The sequence below is a fragment of the Periophthalmus magnuspinnatus genome, chromosome 13 (assembly GCF_009829125.3).
Source record: "Periophthalmus magnuspinnatus isolate fPerMag1 chromosome 13, fPerMag1.2.pri, whole genome shotgun sequence".
Classification (NCBI taxonomy): domain Eukaryota; kingdom Metazoa; phylum Chordata; class Actinopteri; order Gobiiformes; family Gobiidae; genus Periophthalmus; species Periophthalmus magnuspinnatus.
In genome coordinates, this window is record NC_047138.1 from 29,385,907 (window position 1) to 29,410,090 (window position 24,184).

At 39.2% G+C, this 24,184-nt stretch overlaps 1 protein-coding gene across 2 annotated transcripts in view; it reads left to right on the forward strand.

The window, feature by feature from the left end:
• The first annotated feature begins 752 nt into the window (after positions 1-752).
• Positions 753-24,184, forward strand: part of LOC117379903 (kinase suppressor of Ras 1-like) — a 38,859-nt gene continuing 15,427 nt past the window's right edge. The window contains exons 1-3 of one of the 2 annotated variants that reach the window (XM_055225943.1): positions 753-851; positions 22,596-22,710; positions 23,190-23,467. In XM_055225943.1, the coding sequence (XP_055081918.1) occupies positions 22,635-22,710; positions 23,190-23,467 (354 nt within the window). In that variant the 5' untranslated portion in view covers positions 753-851; positions 22,596-22,634. Of the gene's footprint in view, positions 852-9,106; positions 9,212-22,595; positions 22,711-23,189; positions 23,468-24,184 lie in introns of those variants that run through there. The other variant, XM_033976603.2, reaches the window with a different exon arrangement.

Here is a 24,184-nt window from a genome sequence, read left to right on the forward strand (position 1 = left end):
ACTGCATTTCAAAGCTAACAGTCACTTTTATTAATATCAGAAAACATAAAATAAACAACCTATTAAAATTCATATTAAGAATAAAAACAACCCAATTATTTTTATATGTAGAATACTTTAGTTCGTGGAGTTCTTTTAATATCTATAATGCCTGAAAATTAGCATTAGCATTAGCACTGAGACACTAACATGTCTCTGTCCTCTGGTGAAGTATTCATTTTATTTGTGTAGTGTTTAACATGTTCTTAGCTCTCTGTCACTGCCTCATTTTTAAATATTTATTCATTTTAGCGTGACTCAGCAAAAACCTCATAGAGATAAAGCCGGACAGGAAGTAGTGACGCTAACAGTGAGGCGCTAAGGTTGTGCATTAAGCCAATTATAATACAATTTGATTTGACTATTAAAAATAAAAATATAAGCCACTTTATTGTGTTTAATGAAGGTTTAAGGTAGAGTTATTCTGTTAGAACTATATTTTTGTACTTTTCTTCTCAGTTTTTATTTTCAACTGCCACTTAACAGATGTAAAAGTGTGATAAATATTTCCCACCAAACCAGATAATAATAAGAAGAACATGAAAACGTGTCGTATGTGTTTTAATTCTTGGTAATGTTTTGGTCTATCTCTGTTGAAGCGCTCAGAAATGTGTGGAGTCAGCTGCTGCAGGTCCTGTCTATATTTACACCGCCCATCTCACTGTGGGACATACCAAAATACTCTGCTCCACCTCCCACTACTGCAGTCTGCCTAGTACCGCTCCATTCGCAGTAATAGTAGAAGTAACCATTGGACAATACGAAACTACAATTGGATTTTGAATTGGAAGTAATAGGATTTCTTCAATGAGGTAAAGTAAAGTTGTATCTTCACCTTCCAGTCCTAATAAATAGAGTAGTATTGGTTTGATGTAGTAGTAGCAGTAGTAGTGGGAGTAGTAGTAGCAGTAGTAGCAGTAGTAATAGTAGTAGTAAAGTATTGTAAAGTTAAATTTCCATACTAGACAAATGGTATACTTGCTCAATTTCCAATCCTAATAAATAGGGTAGCATTGACGGTTTGTAGTAGTAGTAGTAGTAGTAGTAGTAGTAGTAGTAGTAGTAGTAGTAGTAGTAGTAGTAGTAGAAGTCATTGGACTCCAAAACTAACTTGAAATTTGGATTGCATGTAATAGGACTTCATGTAATAGGAGTTCTTCAGTAAACATTTTTTTTCCTAGTACATAAATACTATACATGCTCACCTGCCAATCATAATAAATAGAGTAGTATTAGTTTGAGGTAGTAGTAGTAGTGTAAGTAGTAATAGGATTGCAAGTAATAAGATTTGGTCAATGGGGCACAGAAAAGTTCTTATTTTTTCATACTAGGTAAGTGGTACACTTGCTCACATAGTAGTAGTAGTAGTAGTAGTAGTAGTAGTAGTAGTAGTAGTAGTAGTAGTAGTAGTAGATATCAGACTACAAAACTAAGTTGAATTTTGGATTTCAAGTAATAGGTCTTCTTCAATAAGGTTAAGTATTTTTTCTTCCAATCCAAATCACGTCTTTTTTGGTTTGTAGTAGTAGTAGCGGTAGTAAAAGTAGTAGTAGTTTAATAGTACTTGGGTTCAAATTACATCAAGTATTAAGTTCATTTGTAGTATTTGCCCTCTTCTACTGACTGGACTAATTTTGGTGGTACTATCTGGGTACTATCTCCCATGTACCTCTAAATTAGCACTTGTAGTAGCGGTAGTAGTCGTAGTAGCAGTAGCAGTAGTAGTAATAGTCTGTCACATTGAGCTCTTTATTTTACACTGCAGTTATAATGGTCCAGGATATATAATTAATCCCGGTATCTTTGTGTTTGTGTTTCCTGGTTTAAAGTGAACCGTGCAGTTTGGAGATGTGCAGGTTTCAGCCTGTGGTCCTCAGGCTTCAGAGAGCAGGTTTTTCTAGTTTCAGTGTTTAGTCAACAACGTGGAAAGAAGAGAGAGAAAAAGAGAGAGAGAGAAGTGGAGAGGGAGAAGAGGGGAGGGAGAGATGTGTGTGTGAGGTGAGAGAGAGAGAGGGAAGGGGGGAGAGAGAAGAGAGGAGGGAGAAGTGTGTGTGTGTGTGTCTGAGACTGAAGGAGTGAGAGAGGAGGGAGACTGTGTGTGTGAGAGAGAGAGAGGAAAGGGGAGAGAGAAGAAGGGAGAGAGAGAGAGGTGTGTGTGAGAGAGAGAGAGGGGGAAGGGGGGAGAGAGAAGAGGGGAGGGAGAAGTGTGTGTGTGTGTCTGAGACAGAAGGAGTGAGAGAGGAGGGAGACTGTGTGTGTGTGTGAGAGAGAGAGAGAGAGAGAGAGAGAGAGAGGAAAGGGGAGAGAGAGATGTGTGTGAGAGAGAGAGGGGGAAGGGGGGAGAGAGAAGGAGGGTGAGAGAAGAGGGGAGGGGCATGTGTGTGTGAGAGAGAGGGGGAGAAGGAGAGAGATAGGGAAGAGGTGAGAGGGAGGGGAAGTGAAGAGGTGAGAGGGAGAGAGAGAGAAGAGTTTAGAGGGAGGGAGAGAAAAGAGAGGAGGCAGAGGCACGTGTGTGTGGGAGAGAGAGAGAGAAGAGGGGGGAAAGAGAGACGAGGTGAGACAGAAAGAGAATAAATGAAGGAGGCGTGTGTGTTTGAGAGAGAAAGAAAAGGGTGGAAAGAGAAGTGGAAAGAGAGAAGAGGGGAGGCAAAGGTGTGTGTGTGTGTGTATGTGAAAGAGAGAAGGAGAAAGAGGTAAAGAGGGTGAGAGAGGGAAGAAGGGTGAAAGATAAAAAAGGAGAAGCAGAGAGAGGTGGAGAGAGAGAAGAGGAAAAGAGGGAAACGTAAGGAAGGAGAGGGAGGTAAAGAGAAGTGTGTGTGACAGAGAGACAGAAAAAGAGAGAGAGAGAGTTGAGGTCATCTTCGTTCACCGTGTGGTTTAGTGACAACACACATCATGCATTCAAACCTGCTCCAAAACATTTCACAAAGATATTTTTACCAGTAGATTCTGCCCCCGTTTTAAGCTGCACTACGTAATTTTCCCATCTGCTTGTCTCCATGGAAATATTGCTTTGCCTGAGATGTTCCACAGTATGGCATTACACATATCTGGCATTTATTTAATTGCAGGTGTTGATATAAAAAATATATATATCATCACCTGGTTGTCTCCATGGAGATAGATCAGATAAATGCTATACTTTGGAACATTTCAGGCACATTTAAGCATATGAATTTGACTAATTCTTCTTAGCGTTAACCTCAAATAGGTATTTGTTTTTGACATACTTGGGTGAACCTGTTTACACATTAATGGAGTTTTAACTTCTTGGCCAAAGTCAAAGTATTTCTGAGCAGTAAAAGGTCAAATAAATACTAGAGATTTGCTTACTGGTATACTGTGGGACATTCCAAGCAAGGCGGTAACATCTCCATGGAGACAAGATGGTGGCATACTCTCTACCAGCAAAGTTACACAGTGCATTTTAAATTTTTTCAGAGCATAGAGTCTTATCAAGCAAAGCAGTCTCAGAGAAGGCTTGGTTGTATGTAAATAAGAAGTTGTTGATATCTTGCTTAAGTAAATAAAGTTTATAAAAACATCACAGCTGTGAAGGAACATTTGGTGTTTGGCTGAGTCATGCCATTTCACTCTGCCGCCACTAATCCAGGCAGCACGGCTTTCAGAGGTAGTAGTAGTAATGTAGTAATAGTAGTAGCAGTAGCAGTAGCAGCAGCAGTAGCAGCAGTATTACCAGTCGTAGCAGTAGTAGCAGTAGCAGTAGAAGCAGTAGTAGCAGCAGTAGTAGCAGTAGTAGTAGTATCGGTAGTACTAAAATTTCCCTATCTATCTATTTATCTAGTAGTAGTGCCACTTTATGTTCCATGTACGTTAGGTCTAGTAATTACAGAAATATTAAAGAGGAGGTATTATGCAAAATTGTTGGGGTTTTTTTGTTGTTGTTTTTTTTTTAACCTTTCTACCGTGTTATAATCTCAAAACACGCCTGAAGAGGTTTAAGACGTAATCCATGCATGTTTGAGTAATCTAATGATCTCTCTCATGCCATATTCTCCATAAATATACAAAAACATGATACAAAACTGTAAACTACAACTTCACAAACCTGATGCAATGTGCTGTAGTTTAATTAGCGGGATGCACGATTGATTGTGTTGATTGTGTTGTGATAGCGCTCTGAAGGGGGAGTGACTTAATGTGGAGAGCAAAACGAAGGTAAAATTTATGTTAATATGTTGTTTTTGGTGAATATAACATTTTCAGAACAATAAAAGGAAACATATTGATCTAAATATTTTATGTGTTAGCAGTTAAAACCCCATAGAAGTAAAATACCCTGTACCTGATTATTTTTCTAGTTGTGTTTTTCACGTTTTTAAAAGTAAAAATCTGAAAAATTATCTTGGTTTTTGAATGCTTGGGGCCAAGAAAACTAACTGGGCTTTTTTGTAACTGTGCCAGAATATGACTAAACAAACTAAGGCTGCGTTCATATTTGCAAAACTGGGACTAAACCAGGACTAGAACAGGACCAAACCAAGTCTACACTGGTTTTTGTACATTTACTCCTGTAGAAAGTGCACATGAGGGGTTTTCATGTTTTTCTAATTCTGACTTGGTTTGGTGGGACTGTACCTCTGTGAAATATTTATTATAGTTTTACAGTTAAGAGGAGACTTTATAAAGAAGGAACAATATTTTATGATGGTTTAAATATTAATGTAAGTTAAAGCTGTTGTCATATATTAATGCTGACAGTATGGTTGCTAGGTAACAGTTATGAAATTAGGTGTGCATATGTCACATCTGTGCTGCCCGTCAAAAAAAAATAGGGAATACAAGACGTATGTACTGTATATTTTTTTTGTAAATTCTTATATATAATTATCAAAGCTAGGTAAAATGCCATACTGTGGAACATTCTAAGCAGGCATGTCCATGGAGACAAGCGGGAATATAACACCAGAAAGTTCCAGAGCTCACTTTTCACCTTGGAATTGTGAAATTAGCCTAAAAACACTAAAAACTGAGAACGTAATTGGAATTTGAGATCCGCAGCTGTGCCTTTGTGAAGCTGATTTAGCAAATTCGATCCTGTCTGTTCCTGCGCGGCGATTATGAAACAGAAAACGCTAAATGAATTCAAAGGCGTGTTTGTGCAGACTTTAAAGCAAGACCCAACAGTTCAGGCAAAGTCAGCAGAAGAAGAAACCGGGTCCAAAAGAACGACTTGGGCCGGCTCTTGTTAGCGTTAGCATTTGTAGCTCGTGTTAGCTTTTTTAGCTTCCGGTAAACACAGCGTCTGTAATGTTATGTCAGCAAATTAGATATGGATGATTTGTTTTGGCAACCGCAGGAGAGTAGTTCACAGAGGACTCTTACACAATGGGATTTTAATATATACAGCGTGTCACATTACCGGCTTATACATCTTAACAGGAAAATCATTATAAACCAGTTAGTCTAATATAAATCTGTAAACATTATGGGCAAAAATGGTGTCTTTGTTGTAAATGTAAGCAGGAAAATTGCCATCAAGATGCTTTAATATTCCATAGTGTGGCTTGTCTACCCTGAATTTATTTTATTGCTGATGGTTTCATTGTTCAAAACTACCTTAACAAACATGCATTCTTACTGTGAGCGTGGTCGCCTCTCCACAGATCTGACCTGTAACTTCGCCTGGCTTGAGTCCATGGAGATAGAAGCGTTAAATGCCATACTGTAAAACATTTTAGGCAGAGCAGTTGCATTTTTGCGGCGAGACATAGGGACGCACCGAGCCAACTTTTTCCGTTCCGATACCGTTCGATGCTTTGGCTTTGGGTAAGTCTCTGCCGATATTGACCGATACTGAGACAGAAACTGCAAATATAATTAAGTTCCTTTAAACACAAACAGTATAATGTAAAGCGTGATCTAAATGTGTTTTTAACAACAAAACAGCTGTGTAAAAATGTAAATTTAAGATGTTTTTGGGCAGTTATCGTCTCATCACACCAATTTATAGACCAACATGGGGTATCGCTAGAAACAAGTATTTGGCATATCCCCCACCAGACCGGTTACTCATAAGGCTACACAATATAAAACAATCAAACCAAAATTATAGTTTGAGTCAGCACAATTTTCAAATGACAAAGGCTACAGTTTGATAACGGAATATGCTCTACAAAGAACAAAATATCCCGTCTTTTATAGAAAAAGTCTTGTTGTACCTGTATTTTGGACTTCTACAAATATTCTGAGGTACATGGGATTCTTGAATTAGTTTATAAGTTCATATGTCAGTCTTCTCCTGGAGCTGTTTACAATGAGAAGTCTGAACAGAAGAATTCTACTTTTAAAAACATGTATCGCACATCTGCTCACAGTGGCAGTACTTTGATTTGAAAGTTTGGTTTTATTTTCTGAACTCGTTATGCAGTTCACCTTTAAAACCAGTGTTTGTGTGAGAAATGTTTGAATAGTTTCTGATAATAGCCCAAAAAGTGGAAGAACTGGCTGATACAGGTTTGGGTGTAGTCTTTTCCTCACAAGATTAGAGCTTCAGAAAACAATATGGAAGAAAGGCGAGTTGAGCCAGCAGTGGTGTGTTAAGGTCCTGTATTGTCCTATGCGTTATTCAAGCTACTTAAGAAAGGAACTGTAGGTGGTTTTGTAGTTTGTGCTTAATTACAAAACACTGGACATGAAGGCCAAGTTTTCATGTTAGAATTTGTTTTTGTTGTCAAGATGATTATCCAATCAGAAAGCAGCCTGACATGCCTTACAGCGTCTCATTTGTGTTGCCAGTTTCAATGATGAAATCTAAACCAAAAGTACTGTCTCTGATTTGAATCGTCACTATCTAAACCTCAGAACCTGCAGCCAATTATTAAAGGGCCTATTTTTTATATATTAGGCCATTTTCTGATCTATGTGTAGCGCAAATCCCATGTAGCTGAGGTATTAACTCTATTCTACTAAGAGCAGGGCCCTGGGTACTTTTACTTTAAAATTATAAACCTTGAATAAATGAGCCAAAATAATATATAATGTACACTGGGGGTGTTTAAATGGAAAAATAGAAACATAGTGAATTAAAATGATGTTTAAACAAAATAACAGCAGAGTTTCACACTTGAAAGAAAATGAGTAACCTCTTCCTGTTTCAGTTCAACTTTGTAACCTCAATGATGAAGTCTCTCTTGTTTCAGTTCAATTTTGCTGCGGCCTGACATTGTTCAGGTGCGTCAGGGCATCTTCAAGTCAAACCTTGGTTTCAGTCAGTGGTATAAGTGATGAGGCTTGTTGAAATAGCAGCTGCGTCTGGCTTGTGCAGGATTTATGCTTCAGGAGCAGCACACGTGGAACGAGACGACTCCACAGCAGGGTCCAAAGAGAGGGGCCTTGGTCCGCTGTGCATTAGAAAGTCTCTCTTTAGTATATTTATCCAAATAAAATCTATATACTTTGCATTCACTATAAGGCTAGATTTAGCGTTAGCATGCTAAGTTGCTAACTCACTATTGCTCACTCACACTACTCACTACTTTTCTTTGTACAAAACATGTCGTTTTGATGCACAAAATAAATACATTCAGTAATCACGTAACATCAGGTGACCAGGTGACTCAGTCCCACACAGACCTGCAGACTCTGTATCCACAGATATTTCTTTTGATTATTTTACAAGTCTGGTTATGTTATCATCTACCCCCTGCTTACAGCCGAGGGCCGATCGGATCAAGGTCTTTCTAACACATATGACACTGGTGCGCCCACTTCTCACTGGACATCTGGACATCTGGACATCTGGACATCACCAGTACACCATCCACTTAACTTACTGAAAACAAAAGATTGACATGAAATAAAGCAGTGACAGACCACGCTGTGTCAAGCCCTAAATATGGCCTAAATATGGCCACCCATTGAAGTCAATGGGCCGTGCTCAATGGCACATGTCACTAGTTTTGCCTTTAGCAGCTAGGTACAGCCGGTCCTGCTGATCGACCATGCACAGTTGAGCTACCCCCCATGAGACTTTGTGCTACGAGAGCAAGTGAGAGGTAACAGAATTATAACATGGCTAAAAACTCACAATATTTGCGTAATATGGGACTGCGCTATTGCTAGTGCAGCCTCTGCAGCTCAGTCAGTGAATTCTGGAGGTTCTGAGGTTCTTTCACATGAGGCCTGTCCATAAACTGAGGATGGGACACACCTGTATGTGTCTCTGTCTGCAGGTTAAGGCTCTGCATACACACACAGTTCCTTTACATCTAAGCCTTATTATGTCATGTTTTGAAATGCAAAGTGACTATTCTTCCCACTTCTGGTATCCTCTATCTATTCATTCAGCTTCTGGTTCATAGGCACCATCTTTAGGACTTTTCATTCAAAAGATTAGCATTTTGTTTTGAATTGATAATTGCTATGGCGACAGTACTAATTTAACACTCAGCCCATGGATAATGATTTACAAATGGTGAAGTTTATTATTTTACTTCCTGGCTGGATATGGGCAGCAGATATGACATAGGTGGAGGTAAATCCATAACTGTTACCTAGCAACTGTAATGTAAACAAGGGTCAAAAAATTGCACAATATTTGTGATTAGAATAATAGAAGCAAATAATAATATCTTTATTTTGTTGAATGGAGGTTTAAACTGTCAGAAAAATACTTCCTTGTGAATAAATTGTCCTTGTATTTTGGACAGAGTGTTATGTGTTTATGATAGAGGTAGAGGGATTCAGTTTAAGTACTCAGCTGTACTTCCTGTATTTTTACACTTTTCTTCTCAACTTTTCTCCCTACAAACTTCCACTTAACCATTGTAAAACTATGATAAGCATTTAGCACATGTACCATCCACCAAACCAAATCAGAATCACAAAAACCCCGTCATATACAGCTGCATGAACTATTTTAACCCCTGCTCCTTATTCATTTCACTCCTGGTGCAGTCGTCCTGTCTCCTTACAAACCACTTTGGTATTTCAGTGCGAAAAGGCTATCTCGGCTGCTGCGCTCTGATTGGTTGAGGAGCATGCAGGGGCGGCGCTTATGGGGGCAGGTCTGTAGACAGCTAACACACAGGCGCTATCTCTGCTTCTGTCACTGTGCTGTTCCTATGGATCACTGGCATATCCGTGGATTAAAATGGGACTAGTATGAGCAGAGAGGATATACTGGTGAATGGAGAGAGCTGGACACATGGTAAAGCTGTTTTTTATTTGTTTATGTCACTTTTACTCAGGAAAAATATAAAGTAGGGAACAGTACTTTTCCTGGTTGGATAGAGTTTGGAGTTTGCACTAACAACAAGGAACTTAAAGGTCCACTTTTAGGTAACTCTTTGCTGCTTAGAATGTTCCGCATTATTCCAGGGAAACTTAAATCTCCACGGTGACACGCAGGACAAGTTATAGGTTAGCTCTGCGGAGAGGCGTTCCCACTAACAGTATATTTTGTTTGTTGTTTTCAAGGTATTTTGAGCAATAATAAAATACCTTAATATGCTCTTTGCCATAGTATTTCATGTTGTGTATATATATATATATATACATAAATACATATATTGTTAGTTTTGTGTAGTGAAAGCAATCCGAACTACAGTATATAACTTCTCCGGCGAAGGACTCACCACCTGCTTTGCCTAGAATGTTCCATGATATGGCATTAAACATACTGATCTCACATATATTCAATGACAGGTGTTTTTATTGCTAAAGAAACACCCTTAAAATGCCTCTCCACAGATCTGACCTGTAAGTTGGTATTGTTGGCACCTTCTCGTACTCTCGTACTTCAGTGCCACAATCACAGTTTAATTTATAACTTTTATACAAATACCTGCACCTGTTTTTAATGTTTTTTATGGACTTGTGTAGTTATTTGTATGTATTAAACAGGGCGCTCATTAAAAACAGGGTCTGGGTGCTCTCATTGGGGCCCCCCTGTATAAATTAAGATTGAAAGAAGAAAGAAAGATGGGTGTAATGTCATACTGCAGTACCTTATTTAATATAAAATTTAAATTGGTCAAGAACAGTTACTTCCTGAACCTGATTTCTTTATTTGTGAATATCACCTAGCCTGATTTGCCTGTCTATCTGCAGCCTCCCTTCCTGTGTGTTCACTCAGTTGCACCCATACACTGTATATCTAAATGGACATAGCTAACCTGCTAGCTGCATGGATCCAAATAGGAAGTGATCATGGGCTCGCCTCTGGCTCCATCGATACTGGCTCCAGTTCACTTTACATTGAAAAACTGTGGCCCTGCTGCTGTCAAACTCATTATTTTGGTCTTAAAATGTTCGTATTAACCCGCTCTACATGATCCTGGGGTTTTTATTTCACTATTTTGTCCCTAAATCAAGATATGAACAGACAAATCAGGTGCCTTTTTTAACAGAGGTCACTCCCGCTAGCGTTAGCAACAGGTTTGACTGACCGTGTAGCTAATCCAGCGGTGTGGGTAGGAATGGGCATTTTTTTCAGCAGGCTCACTCCGGATTGGCTCTTTGGTTGCTATGATACTCACGATCGGAATTCCTAATATTCAACTAGGCTCCAAATTAGCCGATACAACTGCTAGCCTCGATGAGCTTCGTTTGACTGGAGCCGAACGCTGTGGGTGACGTCACGCTCACTTAGTCCACTTCTTCATACAGTCTATGGTTGCACCTGTGTAAATAATTGAACTGATGATGTGACAATCGTGAACGAGTCGGCTCTTCTGAACGATTCCTTAACATGAACGGTTTGAGCCTGTCTTTTTCATTCTAATTTCTATGCATTTTTACACTGATTTAACGTTGAACCAACACAAGAATGAGCTCAGAAGCAGAGCAGGAGACACGAGTGGGAACGTTGGACACAAAAAAAAAAACATATTTGGCATCATAATAACAGTTTAAAAATTGTAGAGGAATTTTGTTGTAGAGGTAAAGTTTTATTTAGATGCTGCATCATTTCAAAGGGTAAACACACGCCCACTCTCAGTTTGAGCCATTTTAAACACATCAGAGCGTTGGCTGTTTCTCTCTGTGACTAGTTTGTTCTTAAAATGAGTTCACACATTGGCTTCTGTCATTTAAATAAATAGTAAAAGAGCCAGTCTGTGGGCACGTTTGAACGGCTCTTTGAAACGAACAGAACCAAAAGATTCGGATCCCATAAAAAAAGCCAAAATCCCATCATTAGCGCATTAGTGTTCAGGTTAATGTTTTTATTATTAGTGTGCGCTGCTGTGGTTTGATTCTTGAGTTTCTGGAGCTGTTTCTGAGCGGCTCTGCACAGGCGCGACATGTCCAGGCACTGCCCCAGTATCGGTATGTACCACACGGAAGACTCCTCCGCTGCCTGGGTCTGAGGTCTTTAGCTGTGTTCAAATAAGTCACAACATTATCACAGAGGAAGTAGGTAGAATTAAAGGTCCCATATTACGCAAAACTGACCCTTGTGAGCTTTTAGTCACATTATAATGTCATTACCACATCAAAAAACAGCCCTGGAGTTGTGTTTTGTTTCATTCACACATGTTTGAGTAACACTTTATTATTAGTCTGTTACATCTCCAAAGCTTAAAATGCTCTGTTCCACCCTGTGATGTCATGAAGTGGTAGTTTTCAAGTTAACAGCTACTGTTTACCTTTAGTTCAGTACATATTGGTAATTCCAGAGCTGAAATCATCCAAATGATTCTAGTGATGGTGTGTGGAGTTTAAAAAGACAGCGGAGCACTTCCCGTATCACCACATGACATCACAAGGTGGAACAGGTTGTTTTTCGTTTGAGAAGAACTCAGCCGAAATCTGCAGGGTTTGTGTGTTAAACATGTGTGAATGAAACAAAACACAACTCCAGGTCTGTTTGTGATGAGGCATTATAACATGGATCAGGAAACAGTGTAATATGGGCCCTTTATTCTGATTCCATGGAAACAGAAAGTTTAAACCATACTTTCTACATTTTGGAGATGAGTTTTATGCCATACTGTGGGATATTTGAGCCAAAGGAAGAACATTTACATAGAAACAAGCAGAACAAGATCCTCCTCCAGGCCAAATCAGGTTTGTGGAGATGGAAGCTCGCTCAGTCGATGCATTAAAAACATCCAGATCACATAACTTTTTTTCTTTTTTTGCTTAAAAGTTACATAGGGGGGCTTTAAACTTGAGTATTCTCTGACCCCATACTTTTTTTTTTACTTGAGTACTGTATTTTCCGGAGTATAAGTTGCACCAGCCAAAAAATGCATAATAATGAAGAAAAAAACACCAACATATTTCAGATATAAGTCTCGTCTGAGTATAAGTCGCACCTCTGGCCAAACTATGAGAAAAGTGCGACTTATAGTCCCTGAAAATACGGTAATATATTGTACAGTATAACAGTAGTCTTACTCGTACTTGACTAAAAGCTTTGGTTATTCTTCTCGTGAGCTACATTCTCAACATTTGCGTAGTTCCTACCATATTTTAAGATTTTGTTTTTGTATTCTTTGTTTTATTCATTGGACTTGCTGGAATTCGTGCATTACAGTTTTATGTTTCATCAGATTTAACTAACTGTCAATCATAAATCAGATGAGGCATTAAAACAAATACTTATTACATAGTACAGTTTTATAAAATACTTTTCACTTTCACTTTTACTTTAAATAATTCCAATCCCTACATTACTACTTGACTACTTTAGTATTTGAAGTTACTGTACTTTTCCTGTGTGGTTACGTCCCACCTCTGCACACTGGAGCGTACAGTTTGAAGTGTAGGTGTTTGTGAGATGACACTCAGATGTGTGTCTTTTGTTCTGGTTTGTCTATAATTACTGGGACGATCCACATGAAAGAAACTGGTGCAAAGTTCAAAGTCTATTTTTGGTCCGCCCATGTGAGCTAAGACAACATTAGCATTAGCATTAGCATTACTGAGTCTCATCGCCGGGCCTGACACGATAACACATTTTGAAGTGCGATGTGTTGCTGGAGTAAATATAGACGATAAACGATAATATTGAAAACAAAACATAAAGTAAAATTATCGTCCAAAAAGTATTTTAAGTGTACAAAATTGTTTTTAAAAAAAACAAAAAACACAACTGCAATAAATTAATGGCAGAACGCAACACTCCTACTTTTACTTTTTTTTTAGCTTGCAGAGATGGAAGGTAATGAAGTACAAGCAGTGAAGTACTGTACTTAAGTAGAACTTTTTGGTATTTTGGTATTTGGACTTTACTTTAGTAGATTTTACAGTGGATACTTTTTACTTTTACTTCACTACATCTGAGAGCAGTATCTGTACTTTCTAGTCCACTACCTTTTTGAACAGGACTGAAAAGTAAAAAGTACTTTTCATATGATCTGAGGGGTTATTTTTACCATGTTCGTGGAAACATCTTGACTAAAGTTTTCAAGTTCAAGCTTCTGCTTTGAGCAAAAATAAATACACAAAATTCTAAATAAATACACAAAAATACCCAAAATTCAAAAATTAAGAAATTGATTTGTAATGTTACTGTTCACCAAAATATGTATCATTTTTAATCATCACTACATTTAACACAGATGAACAATACATTTACTTTTTACTCTTAAAGTACATTTTTTATTTTACCTAAATACGTTTACTTTTTACATAAGTAGATTTTTGCATGTGATACTTTTACTTTTACTTGAGTAACGTTTTACCTCTGTATCTGTACTTTTACTTAAGTAATAAAAGTGAGTACTTCATTCGCCGTTCGTGTCTATAATGAGTCGTAGAAGTTCATAGTTCACATTTCTACTGCTCAAATCTTATCGTAGAACAGGAAAACAACCTAAATTTTCTTACTAGTGCAAAGAAAATGTCCCCATGGTAAATACTGACCCGAAAAAAGTTTTGTTCCAGTCGAAAATGTCGTTAAGACCTGACATTATAATACGGCACATTTCAGGACCCAGAGCTTAAAGAAGACATTGTGCTTGTGTCTGCTGCAGTTATGATCTACGACACACGTGGATCATTCAAAATCATAAAAAAATGGCAGTGTCCAATGGGAGCTGACGTCACTATAAACGTTATCACAACAAAGAGCCGTGTAGCTGTCGGCGCCCCCTATGGACAGCTGCACATCACGCTAATGAGCAGCGGATTTTTGTTTCATTTGTACCAAAATGACTATGCGACGCTGCTGAATCCCACGTGCATCACAGATTAAGAAAATAAAATAGAACGAAGTGCATACGTCACAGTGGGCGTGTACAGGTGAAGGTGAAAACGGGTTGAGCGACAAAATGGCGTCTTGAAAATACACAATTAAAGATTACTCAAACATGCACGAATCACTCCAAAGACTACTTCAAAGGGTAAATGAGAAGGAAACAACTATAACATGTTTAAAAACTTTGAAAAGTCCATTTTGCAGAACAGGTCTGTTTTAAAGTTGTACTATGTAACTTTTCTGGTTGAGGGTCTGTCAACTGGAGATAGCATTGTTATTGAGAGTATGGGATTCAACTTATTATCTTGCATTTATTTAAGAGTCTTTTTATTACTAGCTTGGAAACACTTGAAAAAAAACAGATTCTTACTGTGATCAGAGTCACGTTTCGCCTGGTTGTCTCCATAGAGATGAATACGTTTAATGCTTACTGTGGAATATTTTAAGCAAAGACACAGCATTTAGACCGGGTGGTGGCTCGTACGACATACCTTTGAAACCTTTTCACACAAACCACTCCTCGACAAATGAGGGATTACACAGATACAGTCTTAGACCTGGGTTAGACCTGGGTGAGACCTGCTTTAGACCTGGTTTTGTTCAGCTCTTCTGGGTGTTCTTATAATAACCAGCACCTAACACGACTGATGGTTTTTAGACCTGGTTTAGACCTGGTTTAATGCAAGTTTAGTCCTGCTTTAGTTTTCATTTTTCCCTGGTTCAGTCGTGATCTGTAGTGGTCAGTAGAGGACTCATTTAGACCTGGTTTAGGCCTGGTTTAGATCTGGTTTAGTCCTGGTTTAGATCTGGTTTAGATCTGATTTAGCCCTGGTTTAGATCTGGTTTAGTGCAGTTCCTGTGGGATGTTCACGGTCTACACACAGAGTCTTGGTTTAGTGGTTTAGTCCTGGTTTAGTCCTGCTCTAGTTTTAGTTTAGGCCTGTTTTAGTCCCAGTTTACTACTTTATTACTCCTGGTTCAGTCCTGCTTTAGTCTTGTTTTTGTTCTAGTTTCGTCCCGTGTTAGTCCTAGTTTAGTCCTGTTTTAGTCCTGTTTTAGTCCTGGTTTAGTCCTAGTCAGTCCTGTTCTACTCTTAGTTTAGTCCTGGTTTACTACTGTTTCACTCCTGTTCTGTCCTGCATTTTCCCTTGTTTAGTCCTGTTTTTGTCCTGGTTCCGTCCACCTTTAGTCCTAGTTTAGTCCTGTTTTAGTCCTGGTTCAGTCCTGCTTTAGCCCTGGTCTGCTTTGCCAGGTGTCAGGTGATGCACATTTGTGAGTATAACTCCTTATCTCAGTTAGGGATGGTTAAGCTTTTCAAATCTACAGCAAGGACCAAATTTATGGTAAAGATCGGTGCTAAATTTCCAATACGTGACCGATACCGATATCCCTGACCTCAGTAGCTCCGTGTGTCCCGGTCCTCCACTCACTTCTTCGGGATGAGGCTGGAACCGAGTCACAGCCACAGGAGGAGCAGGAATGTGGAGTATTTCCACTGAACACACAGCTCCGCCCTCCTCCGCTACACCAGAATACACTCACTCTGGGTCAGTCGGACTCGAGCAAAGTCATTTGGGAGAAACATGTATTTGGTATTTTTCACACAATAATTAGTTATGTTTTAATAATTAATTCTGTTTAAGTTCACATTTCTGTACCAATGTTATGGAGTCAAACTTAAAATGCAGGTACAGTTGGCACCTGTCTATTGGGAAAACCACATTTCGAGTTATCGTATTGTGTAGTAACCGTAAGAGCAGCAGTTTTTCACCCAAACAGCCATGACGTTTTTCACTCTCACAAATCAGAACTCGATAACTTTTTTGTTTTTTCCCTATTCATTTTTGCAAGGTAAAAATCAGGTACAGCTTCTAATGAGCAAGACACTAGAAATCATCAGAAGAGGCCATGTCTGTATATGTTTATGTCAGGGGCGGGCAAACTTTTTGACACACGGGCCATAGTGGGTTCTGTATAATAAACAAAACAAAAACAAATGGAAAAACTTTGAACAAGGCTTACCCTTACCTATTTTAATATAATTTGCTCACGTTTGGCGGGCCGGATCAATAAGACCAAAGGGCCGTGTGTGTTTTCCCATGTCTGGTTTATGTGCTGATATAATGATCACATATTTGTCCAGACACTTGCTGATTGATGGTTTGATTCTGCAACTAATCAAATTAAATGTGACTAAATGAAATGTCGAGGAAAATAATCATTAGTGGCAACCCAAATGAGTATTGTTTTCTGTTGCTGTAATCGATGAGCACGACGACTGCGCAAAGGAACTTAAGGTGGAGGAACCATGGATTGTATATATAAATTGTATTGTATATATATCCCACAATGCATTTTGAAAATTAGTGGGCATCAGTGGTCACTGGACAGGTCAATATAGACCACAATGCATTGCGAGAGTCGGAGAAACAGCAGCGGACATTGACAGGTCTTTAACTAGATGCGACATGACTGAAGCAGATAGAAGCGCTGGTTTATCTCACTACTGATCCTGATTATGAATAAAACTCTTAAATAAACCGGTGCTGTATTAAGTTTCTAGCATTAGCCGCTTACCTTACCTTGAAAAAAAAGAAAAAAAGAGTGATAATTTACACATCTCAGACAATTTTGTTTTAAAAATCTAGTCTGTTTACATGAGATTCAGACAAAAAGAGCAGTTTTTTATTAGTCCATAAATACTTGCCAGTCCAATCTGATTATTATTATGACAGAAATCAAGTTTTTTCAGAGTTTAGCCTTTAGACTTTCAGCCACATGACCTGAACGTAGTGAGCTGTGTGTCTGAATCGCTCTGTGAATGAGTCCACTACAGAGCCGTGGAGTGAATGAGGGGTTAGGGGCTAGGGGGGGACATTCGGACACGGCTTTAGACTTACACAAACTTTACTGATCCACAAGGGAAAAGATCTGGACACAGCAGCTCACACATCACCATATAATATAATAACAATGAGCAGAAATATAAATGTGTAGCAGAAAGTAGCAAAAATATCAACAGACTGGTGTCAATAAAGGCACGAATTTACAGTTATCATCTTCAACATCAGCCTGTTCCTCTTTTTACACTTTCTAAGAATCTGCGGTTACTTTTAGATTATTTTTGCTTCTTCCTAGAAAGTCCTCTGATTCTCCAAGAGCCACTTTTATCTCAAACCACACAGACTCAATAATTTCCATTGTGCAGTTGTTGCTAAGGGCATTTTAAAACTTTATAGTTTTAGGAAAAGTGTCCAGTGTTTGTAGTCGGTTACACTGGACTGTGTTGTTCCTGGAGATTCCTCAGGTTCAGTCTAGTGATTTTGTTATGAAGATAGGCTTTGTCAATAGGAGTGAAGAGGATTTATGCAGAGATAAAGTTATTTTTTTCAAGTTTTTCAGCGTGTTTTAATCACATATTTCTGTATCGAATCAGATAGTTTGAGACATGGCTGATTTTTGTCAAGTGTGGGTAACAACAGTGTTTTTGAGGTTTTAGAAATAGAATTACATCTGACAGAGCTGCTCAAAAATAATAATAATGAAATATTTTGTGTCATATTTTGAATCCAGATCATTATAACAAGAGAACAAGTAGAGCGGAATTATCATTTAAAACCCACTGTAAACTAGAGAAATGAGAAAGGTTAGTCCTGCTTTAGACCTGGTTTAGACCTGGTTTAGTCCTTGTTTAGTCTTGGTTTAGTCCTGGTTTAGTTCTTGTTTAGACCCAGTTTAGACCCAGTTTAGATCTGGTTTTGTGCAGTTCCTGTGGGACGTTCACGGTCTGCAGTGATCCATGTCAGAGTCTTGGTTTAGTGTTTAGTCCTGCTTTAGTCCTGTTTTAGTCCTGGTTTAGTCCTGTTTTTGTCCTGTTTTAGTCCTGTTTTAGTCCAGTTTTAGTCCTATTTTTAGTCCTGTTTTAGTCCTGGTTTATTCCTGTTTTAGCCCTGGTTCTGTCCTGTTTTAGCCCTGGTTCTGTCCTGTTTTAGTCCTGGTTCTGTCCTTTTTTAGTCCTGGTTCTGTCCTGTTTTAGTCCTGGTTCTGTCCTGTTTTAGTCCTGGTTCTGTCCTGTTTTAGTCCTGGTTCTGCCCTGTTTAGTCCTGGTTTAGTCCTGGTTTAGTCCTGGTTTAGTCCTGTTTTAGTCCTGGTTCTGTCCTGTTTTAGTCCTGGTCTGAATTGCCCAGTGACAGACGGCGGTGCACACTGGTTGTATAGTGTGTCTGCTCTTGTCTCAGTCCAGGATGGTCTGATATGGATTTCTTTTTTTTTTTTTTTTGTAAGTGAGTGAGTAGGGTTGTTAAAAATATAAAAAATCTGATAGTCGATACTAAAACTGGTATTGAAACTAGATACTCATTTGAGGACGGTATCAAATATTGAAAAAAATCTCACTACTAGTTAAACGTGGACCTTTCTTGAATCGTTTCATCTTGGATTTTATCAAAAAATAAGACCACATGATGTAATAAATAACAAATTCTGTTACTTTGTGTTGAAATACGACAATGTTATTTAAAAAAGAGCGTTTAAAATGATTACTTCAGTATCAGGTCATTTCTTGAAACTGAAATTGAGTTGAAATGTTAGTATCATGACAACACAAGTGAGTGACAGTCTTTTTCAGATAATTGTAATCACTGTTATCATAATAATTATAATGTAAAATCTCATTAAAGATGCACTATGTAACTTTTTCTGGTGGAGGGTCTGCCACCTGTTTGTCTCCATGGAGATGTGATTGGTTTGCATGTAATATTCCACAGTATGGTATAAAAGATTGTTTTTATTGCTTGAACAACGTGCATTCGTCCTGTGAGCGGGGTCACCTCTCCACAGATCTGACCTGTAACTTGGCTTGGGCTGACAGTAAGCTCAGTTTTGGAAAGTGTTTGTCCTCTGAGCAGTTTGGCAGTTCAAAACCCGCTCTTTACGTAAACATCATTGGTAGAGTGACCAGATCCACTGATCCACAGTTGACGGTGCAATACCAGCTCCCACTAATGGAGATAGACAAATATAATGCCATACTCAGGAACATTCCAGTCAATAGCACCTCTACCTAAATGCATATGCTGCGGAGGTTTTAGAAATACAATTGCACCTGACAGAGCTGCTCAAAAATAATAATAATGAAATATTTATATGTCATATTTTGAATCCAGATCATTATAACAAGAGAACAAGTAGAGCGGAATTATCATTTAAAAACCCACTGTAAACTAGAGAAATGAGAAAGGTTAGTCCCTGCTTTAGACCTGGTGTAGTCCTAGTGTAGTCCAGGTTCAGTCCTGGTTTTGTCCTGGTTCAGACCTGGTTTAGTCCAGGTTCAGTCCTGGTTTAGTCCAGGTTCTGTCCAGGTTCAGTCCTGGTTCAGTCCTGGTTTAGTCCTGGCTCAGACTTGGTTTAGTCCTGGTTTAGTCCTGGTTTAGTCCTGGTTTAGTCCTGGTTCAAACCTGGTTTAGTCCTGGTTCAGACCTGGTTTAGTCCTGGTTTTGTCCTGGTTCAGCCCTGTTGTAGTCCTGGTTCAGACCTGGTTCAGATCTGGTTTAGTCCTGGTTTAATCCTGGGTCAGACTTGGTTTAGTCCTGGTTCTGTCCTGTTTAGTCCTGGTTTAGTCCTGGTTCAGACCTGGTTTATTCCTGTTTAGACCCGATTTAGACCCAATTTAGACCCAATTTAGACCCGATTTAGACCTAGTTTAGACCTGGTTTTGTGCAGTTCCTCTGAGATGTTCATGGTCTGTAACAGTCCATTTCAGAGTCTTGGTTTAGTGTTTAGTCCTGGTATAGTCCTGGTTTAGTCCTGGTTCAGTCCTGGTTTAGTCCTGGTATAGTCCTGGTATAGTCCTGGTTCAGTCCTGGTTCAGTCCTGGTTCAGTCCTGGTTCAGTCCTGGTTTAGTCCTGGTTCAGTCCTGGTTTAGTCCTGGTATAGTCCTGGTTTAGTCCTGACTACATTTCTGTAAACAAAGACATTTCATTTCATTCTCTGTCAAATCTTGTGGGGCTTCATATCGCACATAAAAAGTCTAAATTACACTCTACAAACACGCTCACATACATTTTACCCTGCAGACCTGCACTGAATCAGGACGACTCTGCAGACTTTTTAAACAGTTCCATTAGAATTTAGACAATATATCACCTCCCGTAACTATTACTCAGTTTGTTTGTGAAATGTGGCCGTAGTTTCCAGGAATGCGTTGTCTTTTTGTCCAGCCTGGTGACTGTCTGAGTGAGCTGAGAGTGGGTTAGGGTTGTCCCTCTGTCTGTGTTCACTCTTTATTCACTCTGTTCGGGGGGAAGCTGCAGGAATTTGCTGATCCAAGTTTTGTATTGTCCAATTTTGTATAAAAGTTGGTCAACTGGAGCAGGCTAGCCAAGAGACACTAATTTCTTTTCAGTGTACTAGCAGATACAGTCCTTGCACCCCCTGCTGGCTTACATATATATAAGATAAGATAAGATACGCCTTTATTAGTCTCACAGTGGGGAAAGTCCAGTATATTATATTCCAGTTTATTATATTATTCTTAAAGGTCCTATATTACGCAAAATTGACTGTTGTGATGTTTAAGCCATGTTATAATGTTGCTACAGCCTCAAAAACAGACCTTGAGTTTCATTTACACATGTTTGAGTCGCAGTTTATTATTAGTTCAAACCTCTACATCTCTAAAGCTCAAAATGCTCTGTTCCACCTTGTGATGTCATGACGTAGTATAGTTTTCAACTTAACATCTACCTTTTACTTTATTCAGTAAAGATTGGAAATTCCAGAGCTGAAATCATCCAGATGATTCTAGTGAATGTGTACGGAGTTTAAAAACACAGTGGAGCACTTCCTGTATTACCACATGATGACATCACAAGGTGGAACAGAGCGTTTTCAGTTTGAGAGAAGAACTCACTCAACCTAAATATGCAGGGTTTGTGTTTTAAACATGTGTGAAGGAAACAAAATGCAACTCCAGGTCTGTTTGTGATGAGGAAACAACATTATTTAAACTTCTGATTTCAACTGTATGTTATAGAGTACACTAAATAAAAACATACTTTTTTTTTTTTCTTAATGTATGACATGAAATCAGACCAAACTTTTCTTGTTTTAGGTCAATTAGGATTACCAAAATTATTTCTAGTTGCTAAATGCCAGGATGATGAGAGATGGAATTTTTTTAGACAATTTTGATAAAAAATTTTTAATCAATTGGACACTGTATGCAGTTCTAACACAGTAATCAGTGGACTTGTTTCTTTTATTACGTTGTTTTAGTTTTCTGGGTCTCAAACTCAAATTATCTGGGGGCCGCAGGAGACAGAGTCTGGGTGAAGCTGGGCCGCATCAAGTATTCCACAAAAAAAGCTTTGTTAAAATCTTCTCAAACGTTGTCGCTGTTTTCAACGTACATGAAGAAATATGCCAATTCTTATGGATTTTGTGGATATATGTGGTTATTTGTTGAATCTTTTGTGACGGGAGTACACAGCGCGAGTGACACGTGTATTTGGGGTTTACTGATTTTTGCGGGCCACAAAATATCATCTCGCGGGCCGCAATTGGCCCCCGGGCCGCGAGTTTGACACTCTTGTTTTAGATGAACATTACGATTTAAAATGTCCAAATTATAACATAACGATCCACGGTAGTTGTAGATTATAACTACACAACAGACAAAAGCACAATATGTCATCTTTAGGAGGAATAAGTTTTTCCCTCCGTGTGTTCACTTGGCCGGAGTAACACTGTGAACAGCTGATCTGTGTTTATAATGAGTCATAGCTGTAGTTTCCTATTGTTGCCATTTGGAATTCCCAGTCTCCTGTCACTGCTGCTGAGTCAGGCCGACGCTCTTATCTCCCATTTTATTGTCAGACCTGAAGGCAGCATCGTAAACACCCATTTGGTCAATGAGCAACCAAGTTTATGGGAAAATCTTTTAGTGTTTTGTTGCTATTGGCAGGTAAACGGAGTGGGAGTAGAAATAACAAAACTTAACCTTTTCAAGGAAGTTGTTTACAGACGTTACTAAGGTTTGTTTTTTTGGTTTGGATGAAAAATGCAGATATTTTGACCTGGTTTATGGTTAATATCTCTGTAAATACCAACCTAAAAACATGAAACAGAAATGAGGAAAAAGTTAGAAAAAAGTCTCTGGACATGTGAAGTATTAAAGCACTGTACTTGAGTAAACATTTTGGGTATCTGTACTTGACTTGAGTACATTTTAAAGTGTATATGTATAGTGGATGGGATCTGTACTTGTAATTACCGTAAGTAGCAAAATTGAGTACTTCTTCCACCACTGAAACTGTGTAAGAAAAATATGGCCGGTTTGTGGACAAAATCTTTCTCAAAATTAATAAACATTTCTTGTGTTTTCAGGCTGCAGTGGGGGAGGTCTCTCGGCCCCAGGACCCCGACATGAGACGACTGGGCTCTAGCTCTGAGGACCGCCTCTCTGCTGCCCTCTCCTGTGTGAAGAGCAGTACTGACGCAGGTGAGACGAGGTCGCGTTTGTTTAGTGGCAAACACTACGCTCCACAAGGACGGTCTGCTGTCATTGGTCTTTTGGAAGTGAGGACGATTAGGGACAGGGGTCAAGTTTAGGTTCTGACTTGGATTTTGAACTCAAACTGGTTTAGACCTGGGATTTCATCTGGATTAGTTAAAGTTTAGGTATATTTTAGTAATGTTTTAGTCCTGGCTTAGGCTTGGTTTAGACCTGGGATTTGAAAAGTGTGTGTATGCTACAGGTAGAGGGAGAGTGAGTTTTGGTTCTATTTTCAGCCCTATTTTACATATTTTAAAGGTTCATCCAAGCACAAAGGATGGGGTTATGGTAGGTTAGGACAAAAGGTTGAGTACTCATTTACGTCCCTTTTTGATGAAGAAACAACATTATAACATGGTAGAAAGCTCAAAAAAGTCGATTTACCCCCCAGATAACCCCTTCTTTCTGTCTCCTCTCTCCTCCAGGATGTGAGGCGAGCCCATTCTCCACCTCCTCGTGTGGGTCAGATCCTGAGGACAGCGTGGCCAGCACCAGCAGCATGTCCAGTGTGTCCAGTAAAGACGGCAGCCCCTTCTCCCCCATCAGCCCCCCCTCTCACCAGGCCCTTCCCTCCTTCTGCCCCCTCAGCCCCCCCTCCATGCAGGCCCTCCCCCCCTTCTCCCACGGGCGCTCCATCTCCATCTCTGTGGTGCCCTGCTCAGACCTGGCCCCCAGACCCTCTGTGTCTTCAACCGGAGAAGAGGTGGGTGAAATTATAGTGCTGTAGAGATACGTGATGATGTCAGCTCCAACTGCTACAATTCTTGTACCTGGAAGTGACATCAAATTTTACAGCTCTGTAGTAATAGTTTTGGAGAATTGGCTCTGTGCGAGACGGTAGCGGCTAGTTCCAATCAGAGGCACAGTCAGCAGCGTTCCAAATAGGAAGTGATCATGGACAAGCTTCCAGCTCCATCGACTCTCCAAACCACTTTATACTAAAAAATTGTCCCCCCTCTCTCTGTAACTGCTGCTAGTCCTAGTCCCTTTGGTCTTAAAATGTCCGTATTTACGCGCTCTACATGATCCAGTGTGTTTATTTCGCTATTGTGTCTGTAAATAGAGATATGAACTTTATTTCCCTGAGGTCATTCCCACTGGCATTAGCAACAGGTGGGACGCACAAGTGCAGTTTTAAAGCCACTATATGTAATTTTTATCCACTTTTTAAAACTTTTGAATTTAGAAAATCCAAAGTAATTGTCCTTACTGTGACCGGGCTTGCATCTCCACAAACCTGACTCTTATTTGGCCTCCTTGTTTCCATGGAAATTATGTTTGTTTGGCTCTAATATTCCACTGTATGACATATAAATCATCTTTCTCCATGATTCTAAAGTATGGTTTTACGCTCTGTTTCTGTGGAATTGTGCAGGTGATGTGCCCCCTCCAGAAAGTTACATGGTGTTGCTTTAATTTG